At 41.0% G+C, this 13273-nt stretch overlaps 1 protein-coding gene across 3 annotated transcripts in view; it reads right to left on the bottom strand.

Moving 5' to 3' along the window:
• Window positions 1-13273, bottom strand: part of itih6 (inter-alpha-trypsin inhibitor heavy chain family member 6) — a 43481-nt gene that overhangs the window by 22691 nt on the left and 7517 nt on the right. For 2 of the 3 annotated variants that reach the window (XM_041274636.1, XM_041274634.1), the window contains exons 4-7: window positions 7818-7928; window positions 2635-2882; window positions 1994-2169; window positions 1327-1443 (exon numbers count right to left, since the gene is read on the bottom strand). In XM_041274636.1, coding sequence (XP_041130570.1) covers window positions 1327-1443; window positions 1994-2169; window positions 2635-2882; window positions 7818-7928 — 652 coding nt within the window. The remainder of the gene's footprint in view (window positions 1-1326; window positions 1444-1993; window positions 2170-2634; window positions 2883-7817; window positions 7929-13273) is intronic. The other variant, XM_041274635.1, reaches the window with a different exon arrangement.

Genomic DNA, 13273 nt, shown 5'->3' with positions numbered 1-13273 from the left:
ACATTATAAAAAGGTTGATTGGAACAGTAAATAAAGTGCCTATAGAAAGTCTACACCCCCTTTCAAACTGTTCACCTTTTGTTGCATTATAGCCTGGAAATAAAATGCATTAAAATAGTTTTTTTTCATTTATCTACATATCCTACCCCACAATTTCCAAGTGAAAAAATATTCTAGAAATTTGTAGAAAATTAATTAAAAATAAACACTGAAATAGCTTGGTTGGGTAAGTGTCCACCCCCTTGTAATAGCAATCCTAAATTAGCTCAGATGTAACCAATCACCTTCAAAAATCATACATTCAGCAGTTCCTGTAGGTTCCCTCTGCTGGGTAGTGCATTTCAAAGCAAAGACTCAACCATGAGCACCAAGGCGCTTTCAAAAGATCTCTGGGACAAGATTGTTGAAAGGCACAGATCAGGGGATGGCTACAAAAAAATATCAAAGGCCTTGAATATCCCTTGGAGCACGGTCAAGATGATTATTAAGAAGTGGAAAGTGTATGGCACCACCAAGACCCTGCCTAGATCAGGACATCCCTCCAAACTGGATGACCGAGCAAGAAGGAGACTGATCAGAGAGGCTACCAAGAGTCCAATGGCAACTTTACAAGAGCTACAGGCTTTTATGGCCAAGACTGGTCAAAGTGTGCATGTGACAACAATATCCCAATCACTCCACAAATCTGTCCTGTATGGTAGGGTGGCAAGAAGGAAGCCATTACTCACAGACTCACAGCTGTAATTGCTGCCAAAGGTGCTTCCACCAAGTATTAACTCGGGGGGTGGAGACTTATCCAATTATGATCTTTCAGTTTTGTATTTTTATTATATAATTTTTCCTCTTAACAGTGTGGAGTATAGTGTGTAGATAAGTGAAAAAAAATGCATGTAAATGCATGAAACTCTGAGGCACTGACACAACAACATCTGAAAAAAGTTTCAACATGTGAAACAGACTTTCTATAGGCACTGTATTTCCTCTCTGTACCTGCACTTCAAATATATGCAGATGCAGTGTGAGACTCACTCATTTACATGTCACCTCACTCTCTCACGCACATCCTTATCTCAAATATTTATTTTTATCTGTTACAAGGACAGTGTTTCCTGCAGATTCCACTGTAGAATATGAACATAACAGAGTGATCCTAGAGGTTAACAACAGACGAGTACCTGACGATATAGTACACCTGCAGATCAACACACCTGCAGGGCCACTCATCTGTGTCTCAACAACTTGAGTTTACCTCTTTACCAGTCTAGGATCTTGTTACTGACAAGGTATGTTAACTGAGTTTGAGGGTAGAAAGGCTCATATGGTTACCTGTTTGATCTTTGTTCCAATCATAGACCCGCTGACATCGATCACAAAGATCACGGCCTTGGGAACGATTGGGAGACCTCGGGGAGCAAAGTAGTGCACAAAGTAGCCGTTGTAAATCTGCAGTGAAAACCAGACTCATGAACATTGAAAACAAGGCCTTGTCTTTATAGTATTAATGCTGAATGCTGTTTTGGGCCTAAAAATCAAACAAAAATAGAAGTTATTTTTAAAAAAGTTTGTTTTTTTATAAACCCTGTTGTGACCATTTAACGCAAGTTTGCAATCCTTTAGGCTCCTTTGTCTGTACAGAAGGTTAGACGTTCATTTTTCAGTTTAACCAACTGCTCTTCAGAAAAGCATTCCTTAAAAACATTCCTTAAAAACACTCCTTAAAGCTGTGTGAATAAGGTGAATAAAACATAGTAAAGTATGGTAACTATTGCAAATGCTATAATTACAGCAGTTTGTGTACACTCTGTCACACTGACAAATACATGCTTGCATTTATTTTAAAAATGCATTGGGTTGCACACCAAACCAGTTGCAGAGTCTGTGGTTTGGCAGTCAGATTGGTCAGATTTAGAATGTGTTTGTCTACTTCTGTTGTTGTGCTGTGAATTCATATACAAGTAGGAATGATTTCCCCATTGAAGCATTAAAGCACTACCTGTATGTCCCCAATGATGTCGTTCAGGTGGACGTCATACTCCACCACGAAGTCACCGGCAATGCCGGCCGCAGAGGAGCGTGCAACCTGCTCCTGCAGAGAGGGGGTGAAGTGGACTCGGGCGCAGTGAGTGCTCTGCTGCACTGTCGTGGAGGGAAGCGCATCCGCATCACCTGCTAGAGATACGCACCACACCAGTAAGTCTGCATTTTCTTAACAGTTATCCTGATTTACCCATTGTTGTGTAATATGTAGATCCCTGTGAAAATACCCTTTTCTGAAAGAATAGTGTAAAAATACATATATTTTTTATCACTTTAAAATAAATAAAGATTTTTTTTGCCTTATTGATGCACTGCATTTTACACTGCATTTAGAACCTGGCAGCTGGTTTAGTTTGCTTCTGGTAAATGATTGAACACACTCCATAGAGCTGCAATACCTCTTTGACAAAAAAGAAACTAGAAGCATCAAAAGATCGCTCTGTCCAATAAAAGAAGAGGACTCACCTCGCAGTATGTTGTTGGGTTTAAGTTAGGAGGACATGGTCTCACTCAGAGGCAGGAAGGGACTCACCTTGCAGTGTGTTGTTGTGTTTATGTTAGGAGGACATGGTCTCTCAGAGGCAGGAAGGGGCTCACCTCGCAGAGTGTTGGACAGCAGCTTGCTGGTCCGGAGAGGCAGGACTCGGATGAAGCTGATGCCAGTCCTCTCCGAGATGGACAACTCCAGGGTCAGGTTCTTGACGGGTTGGCCTGGCCGGACACTCAGGACAATCTCATAGCGCCCGAGCCGGCGCTGCAGCAGCTGCTCGTAAGTCAGTGTGAAGGTCACCCGTGAGCCGGCCGCAACACTCACAGAGACCCGGAACTTCTCTGTCTCGCGCTCCCTGAGTGAGAGAGATGACAGAGGATAACCCTATTGCATTGCAATACATGTGAGGGTTCTGCTGGGCTACTTGTATGATGCATAATTAGATCACATTGAATGAGGGACTATTTTGTTAAAAGGCAAAAATCTAATGAGATAGGAAGAGTATGTACCAACTATAAACACACTTATTCTTCATTCAAGAACAAATTGGTGAACTACAGTGAGCTTAGTTGTGCTTTTGGTCTTGTATCACAATACATATGATACAGGCCTAAAGTATCATGATTCACTGTTACCCAGCGAATTGTTCCACCTCTAGTAAGGACAGTACAGTAGTCTCTGCATATCGGAACACATCCTAAGAGAACACTTCAACTAAAAGAACACCTTTTGTGGTAAATCAGATTTCTCCTGTTGTAAATGCTTCACCTAAAGGAACAGGAACTTCCCTTAAAAGAACACTTTTATGGCACCGCTAGCGATTCGTTCACAACGGATACAGTACTGTTTTGTAACCTGATAACTCATAATCAGACTTAAATTCAAGCGGTTTATTGAATCTTTTCACATGTCACTTGTCATCGTCACTTGTGGTTTAATGAAAGAACTCATAAGATGAAATATGAGGGTCGTAAAATAGAACGGAGATGGCGGGAATCTGAACTGCACGCTCATTACATCGCATAGAAGGGCTAGCTGGTTAAATATAGGAAGGCTCTGGCATTGGCTAGAAAATAATCCTAGATTCCTTTTTGCTACCCAAGATAAATGAATGAATCCTTCCCCGTATAGTCCTACCCTTGACAGTGGATCATCTCACAGCTGCAATGACTTCTTACATTTCTTTAAAAATAAAATACTAGACATCAGAAATAAGATTCCACAGGCACCTTCTATTAAGGAGGACTCCAGATCTTTTACCAACTACACCTATTAAGACTACTATGGAGGCTTTTTCTTTGATTATCTTGCAGGAACTGACAGAGCTAGTTCAACATATGAGAGCTACTACAGGCTCGCTTGATCTTATTTCTGCATTGATCTGCTGGTAGGCTGGTAGGTTTTAATTCTTCTGGATCTAAGTGCTGCCTCAGACACTACAGACCATTCCATCCTACTGAATCATCTTGAAAGCACAGTGGGACTATCTGGCCTTGTCCTATCCTGGTTCAATGACAGATACATCTCCCGTCCATCCTCCTCTCTTACCTGTCATGATTTCTCCTTTTTCTTTCGGAACAAAATTGATAACATCTGGTCTACACTCTCTCACCAATAGGAGCCAAATGAAGCTGAAAAATAGGGGTGTTTCTGAGCTACACAGATAGCCCCTGCACCATAGAGATAACATGGATATGCCCAAAGAATATCACAGACATTTGCTTGTTGAGATGTTATAATAATAAAATAATGACTTGGATCGCATTATTGAGGAGTTTGGTATAAAATGAGTGATCAGGAGAGGATTTATCAGTATGCATGGCTATGAAGAGGTATGTGAAAAATACAGCGAACAAGGGGTGGGGTTGGCTGGAGATGCAGTACTGAGTGTTATTTTGATATACAGTGCTTTTAAAACCTGTTTAAAACAGCATGTGTAAAATAAACAGCGCGTGTAAAAATAAATTGGACCTGACGCACCTGACAAGTGTTGGACTGCTAAGGGTTAATGCTAATGCTGGTGCTCCCTCTGTGCTTGTCCTCCTTGTCCTACTTGGGTCCCCCTCTGTGCTTGTCCTGCTTGGGTACCTCTCTTCAATATCAACATGCTTCCCTTAGGTCACCTCATTCGCCAACACAGCCTCACGTTTCACTCCTATGCTAATGACAGCATGAAGCCTTGGTGTACTTCTTGACAGCAATGTCTCCTTTGACGCCCACATCCCCTCTATGGTCAAATCATCGTTCTACCATCTTCGATACATCTCCAAAGTCCGTCCCTACCTTTCCCTCCAGGATGCGGAGATACTTTGTCGTGCATTTGTCTCCTCTCACCTCGATTACTGCAACTCTCTATGCTGGTCTCTCGGCACGCACCCGACTGCAGCTAGTTCAGAATGGCACTGCCAGGATCCTTACCAGATGTAAGAAACGTAACCACATCACCCTCCACCCCCTCCCTCCCCCTCCCACTCCCCCATCTTGTCCAGCTGCACTGGCTACCTGTAAAGTTCAGGATTACTTTCAAAACTCTCCTGCTCACCTACAACGCCCTTCATCACACAGGTCCGGAGTACTTCCTCAAGTTGCTGACCCGCTATGTCCCTGTCCTCCGACTCTGGCCTGCTTGTTATCCCCAAGCAAAAGTGCACCACACTTGAAGAACGCTTGTTTAGCTTCATGGCTCCAACTCTTTGGAACTCTCTCCCAGCTTTGGTGCGTGATGCTCCCACCGTCGCTCGCTTTAAATCAATTCTCAAGACCCACCTGTTCTTTCTTACTTTCCATGCTCTTGCTTTCCTGATATCTGCTATTAGCTGCTGTGTTGTTGCTACTATTTCATGTATTATGCAACTATATCATGTATTATTTTCACTGTATTTAATGCATTATGCTTTTTTTTTTTTTTTTTTTTAACTGTCTCGTATATATTCTGCATTTCTCTGTGTTTAAAGTATTATGGATTTTCTTGTTACTGCATCTTGTAAAGCGTTTTGTGATGGCGGTCTACTATGAAAGGTGCTATATAAAATAAAGATTGATTGATTGATTGATTGGTTCTAATCTTATTTTTCTGATAGGTTTCAGTAGGTTCCACAGGGCTCTATTGTAGATCTCTTGTTGTTTTCACTATATATGCTACCGTTAGATGACATCCGCAGACATGGAGTGAACTTCCATTGCTATGCTGATGACACCCAGCTATATTTGTCCCTAAAGCCAGGAATTTCTTCTGCCTGGGTGTTATTAGCTACTTGCCTTACAGGCATCAAACAGCGGATGTCACAGAATTTTCTAATGTTGAATTCAGATAAAGCTAGTGGGCTCACAGAACCAAGTGAAAGGAAATGTGGGACTATGTGAGCTTGACCCTTGCAGTCTCTCATCAAAACTTAAACTAGAAATTAAGAGTTTGGGGTCTTTGATCCTGAACTCTCATTTGAGACTCATTTTAGGGAAGTTACTACAGTATCTTTTTTCCATTTGAGAAATATAGCCAAACTTAGACCAATTATTTCTGTATCTGATGCCGAGAGACTAATGCATGCCATTGTTTCATCTAGAATTGATTATCGTAATGCACTTTATTTTGTTATCCCAAAACGTGTGGTATCCTGCTTGCAGCTTGTTCAGAATACCGGCACTAGAATTCTGACTAAAACCAGAAAAAGTGAACATATTACCCATGTTTTGGCCTCTTTACACTGGCTCCCTGTGCAGTACAGAATTGATTCTAAGATTTTGCTGTTAACTTACAAGGTCCTGAATGGATTAGCACCTCGTTATTTGCAGGAGCTACTGACTCTTTATCTTCCAAACCGCACTCTGAGATCACTGCTGGTTATTCCTAGGGTTAACAAAAGCAACACGGAGGTAGGGCTTTTTTTTCTCTGTAGAGCTCCTAAATTATGGAATGCTCTGCAAAAAAGCATTTTTATTAAACATTTTCTGCAAAAAAAAAGCAGAAAATGTTTAATAAAAATAATGTAGTTAAAACATGATGTATAATATACTATTATTGATTGTGGAAGGGTGGTGGGTAATTCACTGACTCAGGAGACAGACAGGTGAACTTGAAAACACCGCACAGGTGCCCAGTTTTATTTTGACGCAATGATTTCTTTTGGCCCGCAGAGGGCGATGTTGGTCCGTGGTCTGCTTTACCAACTATGGTAAACAGAACCACGGGAATACCAAATAATGGTAAAACAGTTCAGGGTGCAAGCGCACTCACAGGTGCTTCAAACAATAATTCAAGAATAGAAGGTGAAAAGAAAAAGGGAAAATAAAACAGTAACAAAACTACAAAGAAAAGGTGCTGCACTTTGCAGCGACATCCCGGTCGCCGCTGCCCGTGCGACCCGGATCACCGTCCTACGCTGCCGGCTAACTAGCCTGCTCATCTATACTATTCAGGGGTCTGCCCAAGGGTTCCCCGCCCTCACTGTCTCACTCTGAAACTCAGTTTCTTTCTCTCCGACTGGTTCTCGGTCGTGGACCAGTGCTTCCGCACTCTCGGCGCGTTTAAAAGGGCAGCCCTGAGGAAACAGCAGAGCATTTTTTTTTACAGGGCTAGCGATCTCCCAAGACTCGCCTCTCAGCCATTCAGAGAGGGGGAAAGTCCACACACCCACTTTCCCACCTCCCCGTGTCACTGCCATGACTCACAGGCGGTTGTTGGACTGCTGCCCTCTTCCTGCAGTACTGTGAACACGTCAGCAGAGTCAGCACAGATCTCCCCCTGCTACATTGATATACATCTATTTGAGTTTTTTTTTTATTAATGTCTATCTAATAAAACAAAATAACAAGAAATTTGTGAAAAATAAAATGAAAAATTATATAAAAAAAAATTCCACGAGGCTCTACTAATAAGCGTTCATGTCAGACACAGCAGTCATTGCCTACCGGAAATTAATGCTACTCTAGACTGAACAAGTGGATTCAGTATAAAGAGATGTTATTTCTAGGTTGTTTTAGGCTGGGTCGCTTGAGCTGTTTCAAAATCAATTTTTAAAGCAAGTTTAAAAATGAGCTTTTAGAGGACTCTACCTGTGCATACTGACCACTCCACTCAGCCTGTTTGGATGAGGTTATAATGTAGTATATTATAATGCAGTATATTATAATTAAGTATATTATAATGCAGTATATTGTAATACAGTATATTATAATGAGGTATATTATAATTGTGTATATTATAATGCATTATATTGTAATGCAGTATATTATAATGCCACATATTATAACGTGGTATATTTTCATGTGGCTCTATTGATTGTACACTCACTTGGCAGCAACATGCCCAGCTGTCTTTCCTTTCTTCTTTGCTTCCTCGTAAATCTTCTTAGCTTCGCCCTTCTCTTTCACGTCAGCCACATACACCCTGCTGTTGACAGTGCTGGAGAGAGCGACAGACAGAGAGAGAGTGAGTGACAACAAGAGAGAGAAAATGCAAACTATTCTGTAGCATCAAAATCAGAGCCAGAATGGATTCTGCATCTTTACTGTAAACACACTAATCAACAAACACATACACAACACCAACAAAGGCAAGATATTCGCCAGCTTTACTGATTTCAAGAAAGCGTTTGATTCTATTTTGCATCCTGGACTGAATCTCAAACTGGTAGAGTCAGGGATTGGTGGAAAAATGTGTGACACAATTCAATCTATGTACTCAGCGATGTGTAAAGTAAAGATTAATGACAAGCAGACAGGTCTCTTTAAGCAGGAGAGAGGAGTGAGACAGGGCCTAAGCTCCACGCTCTTCAACATTTCCCATCAATGATCTGCATGGTCTGTTTGCACAGGCGCCCACCCAAGCCCTGTCCCTTGGTCACACTGTTGTGAAGTGGCTGCTGTACGGAGATGATCTGGTCCCCTTGTCCCCCACACTGGAGGGTCTGCAGCACAACCTGACACTGCTGGAGACTTGCTGTAAAACTGCAGCCTGAACAAGACCAGAATCATGGTGTTCCAAAAAAGCCCCAAAACAACCAGAAAAAAATTTAAATTCTATTTCAAAAACACAGAAATAGACCACAGCCTCTCATACAGCTACCAAGACTTATTAAGCGCACCCTCCTACAAAATTATCACTCAAGCTGTTTGACAGCATATTTCAGACAATCCCGCTCTATGGGATTGAAGACCGATGTACAAACATGAATATAAAACCCCCAAAGAAATCACACACCTGTTTTGTAAAGAGGTCCTGCACACATACACAGAATCCCCCAACAACGGCTGCAGAGCAGAGCTAGGGAGAGTCCCCTGCTAATCCCCATACAGAAAAGAAGAACTCAATTCTGCTTCCACCTAAAAGAAAGCCGCCCAAACTCCCTCCACTTCCTAGCACTAGAATCAGTCCCAGGCAGTGCACTTATACATTTGCACTCATACATGGCATCTCTCTCCTCCAAAACTAGCATGAATATGGAGAAGAGCCCTGTCACTGAGCCCATCAGACATGAGGCACTGAAAAAAACACTAGACTCTGCCCTGGTAAACAAAAACTACACCCTCTGCTAGAGAGAACAGATTAAACACCAAATTAAACTCCCCCTACAGTTCTCTCAACAGAGAATAGACCCTGGCAGTATCTATTTATCATCAAGAACCCCAAAAACAAACACCTATTTAAATACAGAATCAGTGACCACACTTTGGCTATTGAAATGCATAGAGCAGAGTGGAGACCCAGAGAGGAGTGACTCTGTACCCAGAGACACACTTGAGAAATTGAGACTGAGACCCACTTCATCCTCCACTGTGAGAGGTACAGAGAGCTGAGAGAGAACTGAGAGAGAGCTCTCCACTTGGAGTCTACCTGACCTCTTAGCCTACTAAACTCCATTGATTTAACAGACAATTTGCATATATTTTTCTATTCATTGTGTGATAGATAATTTCCTTCACACTGTGCAAATTAAGTAAGATTCCTCCATTCTCTCTACCCCCACCAACCCACCCCCCTCTCCTTCCTCACCTGCTGCTGGTGACCCAATCAGCCCTGGGAATATGGAAAGCTGTCTGCTCTGTGACCCTGGACATCTCCTCACTCAGGACCTCCTTGAACCGCAGGGAGAGGCAGCCCCTTAGCTCACCCATCAATCTCTCTGCAAGCCTATCTGAGTGCCAGCCCAGCTGTGCAGCCAGCAGGAGAGCGCAAGATTTAACAGGTGGACCATCCTGGTCACACCTGCTTTTAAAAAACTGGCAGAATGGATTAAAAGATAGGGGCGCTTCAAACATCGGCACCTGTTTTCGCTAAACTGGAATAGATACATTTTGCTTTTTTGTGTTTTTCTGTACGTGTGTGGGGCTGGCATGGTCACTGTTCAGTGTTGGTATCAGGATACTGTTCCAATAACCACAACAGCATTGAAGTACTGTGGTATTTCTTGGCATGACGAAAAATACAGGTGTCTGATCAGCATTTCCAATCTGTCCAAGCTGGTACTGTTTGTTAGAAATGCTGAAATTGTAAACATTTCTCTTGGAATTCCTCATGAAGCTTGGTTTGTCTTTTATCAGCAGTAAAAGTCATGTTACTGCTTGTGTATCTGGACAGACGCTTTTGTTGTCTTTTCTCAGCAGTCAGTCACGTTTCTGTTTGTGTACTCGGATAGTCACGTCTTTTGTTGGTGATTTTATACCCGCATCACTATACTGTACTCCAATTTAAGACGCAGGGAATGTTTGAGAAGCAAAAAAATTGTTAAAAAAGCACTTCTTAAAATCGAAGGAATACAGTTCTACTTTGCATCGGAACGTTGAAGTGCTTAACTGTGAATTAAATTTTAAATCAATATGCACATACATACCTGCTTTTTCCTTAACATTCTAATCTACAACTAATCTGATTACATAAAAATCTACTTAAACATACTTTCTGATGCTGCTCTAGAGACAAGCAAAATCATGTCTGTGACAGGACACCGTAATGAAGGCTCAATTCGCAGCTACTGGACATCAAATCAACAAGGAAGACATGATTGGTCCACACTTCTGTCATCGGCTGGATCCAAACAACCCCCTCCCTCAAAACCAGCCAGTCAAACTCCCAACCCTGTTTCAGTTCTTTCAGCACCAGCCAATCCACTCCCTGCCTGCTTGAATGATGCCCCGCCTCCAACAAGTTTCGAATCAGACTCAATACTACACGGACTATTCAACAATTGTACATGTCCAGATAAATTATAATAAGAAAGAGTAAGACCCCAATAAATACATATGTTTGCAATAATAATAATAATAATAATAATAATAATAATAATAATAATATTTTCTCTACATGTATGTCGTTTATCTATTCTAATTAAGTTAGGGACTATTTTCCTCAGCGGAATGTTACCTGCCGAAATATCAGAACTTCAAGGTAAATATAGGTTTTCAAGTTTTTAAAGAGCCCTCTCGATGTGGGCTCTACCATGTGGCAGATGACCTTGACTTTCACTAACGCCCTTGCCTTCCGCTCAGGACGCACAACTCCAGTTGCGGTCATCTACCACACGGTAGAACCCTCATCGTCAGGCACTATCACTTAATTAGTCAATGACAAGCACAGATTGAAGAGGAGTGAACTCTAGTTTGAATAGATTCCCACATGTCTTCCGAAATGTCAGACCCAATATCCTGTTCCCATAGAGTGTTTAATCCATTAAGTGAAGGACAACTTGGCAGGGATGGGGTTAAATTCCCCTACCTGCCTGGGTTCATTGTATTCAGGTGGCTGGGGTTGATTAGATGATTAGTTTAATTAATGATCAATCAGCACCCAGCCACCTGACATAAAAGGAGGCCTCTGCTTCCCATTAAAGAGGAAGGAGCTGAGGAAGCAAGTTGGTTTTTTGGTTGTTGAAAGTTTGAATCCAGTGAAGGCATTGCCCAGCCTGGAAATTGTTATTTTTGTAAGTTTTGTTTTTTTGTCTTTTTGTGCTTTGCTTTGTTTTGGCCCTTGTGCCCTTTCATTTTTGTGTTTATTTATAATAAAATAGTTATTTTTTGAACTGCAGTCTGTCTCTGGGCTTCTATCCACTCGCCAGCCTGCCACACTGCCCTTTATTTTTTCCAGTACATATGTAATATTGATATCCAAACAAATACATTTTCACTATATATAAAAGCATAGTTTTGTTTTTGTTTCTTATTTGGGTAGGTAGCTAACTATCGTTTATTGTTTATACCACATACAGGCAGGATCTGCACTCGGTGTGCCTTTTGACGTTATTTACGCATATTGTTCTGAATGCAGCTGTAGTTCAATGTCACTATTAAGATCTGAGATGGATTCGTTCTACCGTGTGATGTGAGAGCTGCAGGCCTGAAATTTGCTTTTGCAGTAGATTGTTGTTTGGACATAGGATAGCAATAACATCCCTAAGGCAAGTTTTCACAAACTCACCTTCGGGCAATGTTCCAGGCCACTTGTTAGGAGTAGGCTAGAGTCACGGTCTCACATTGTTTGGTTTCAGTTTTTTATTTTTCTTAAAAATATTTCCCAACATAAAACCAATGTCACCTTACAATAATTGATTTTGAGTTTAAGTGTTTTAAAATAAAATTTCGAACAGAACGAAATTTCAATGTACCATTTGTAATTCGGTAATATGAGAGAATTGGTCAGGGGTCTGAATACTTTTGCAAGGCACTGTATATATATATATATGTATATATGTATATATATATATATATATATATATATATATATATATATATATATATATATATATATATACACACACACAGTACCAGTTAAAAGTTTGAGTACACCTGCTTGAAACCAGATTTTTCATGATTTTCTATGCTTTTAACTGTATAAACTTGTCTATAAACACTTAATATTTCATTATATGATATGTGTACTTATATAAGCTGATAATCATAAGTTAATTGCATTCAAAAATTTAATTTTTAAATGAAAATGTAAATCTTGTCAATTTCAATGAAATGGTCACCCAAAGCAAGGGGATTTCAGTCTTGCTGAAGTCAGTTAAAAGTCTGAAATGTGTATTATTCCAAGATGTTAGAACACTGGCCTAAGTATAAGTGTCTGTTAGATGTTCTCTGAGTTAACTAGCATGTTACCTAATGAACCTTTTGTCACCAATTATTGTTAACAGGTGAGGTTCCATGATTACTATAAATATAGGTAGCATAGGCACAAGTTTGTCATTCCTGAATGGAGTTGCTTTGCTGGTGACAGAGTTGGTGATCTTTACCATGTCCATGGCAAGGTCAACCAGCATGGCTATCATAGCATAATTCAGAGGCATGCCATTCCACCAGGATTATGGCTAGTTGGGCAGTCCTTCATTCTTCAGCAAGATAATGACCCAAAACACACCTCAAAGTTGTGCAAGAACTATCTGGCGAACAAGGAAAGTGAAGGACAACTCAATCTAATGACTTGGCCTGCCCAGTCTCCAGACCTCAATCCCATAAAACTTGTATGGGACAAACTGAACAGAAGAGTCAAAGCAAAGCTACCCACAAGTGCCCTACATCTCTAGGAATTGCTGCAGAAGAGCTGGGAAGACATGTTGCGTGATTTCCTGCTGAAACTTGTTAACTGAATGCCTCGTGTTTGTGAGGCTGTTATTAAGGCAAAGGGTGGCTATTTTGAAGAATCCAAGACTTAGAGACAATTTTCAATTTTCTTGAACATTGCTTTGATACTCCTTATGTTTTGTTTTGTATATTGTAACATGTGTTTCCATTTTCAAGTATTTACAGAAACGT

This window comes from Polyodon spathula, chromosome 16 (assembly GCF_017654505.1).
Source record: "Polyodon spathula isolate WHYD16114869_AA chromosome 16, ASM1765450v1, whole genome shotgun sequence".
NCBI classification, from domain to species: Eukaryota; Metazoa; Chordata; class Actinopteri; order Acipenseriformes; family Polyodontidae; genus Polyodon; species Polyodon spathula.
The sequence above is the reverse complement of the archived record's forward strand: the minus strand, read 5'-3'. Positions and strand labels throughout refer to the sequence as shown.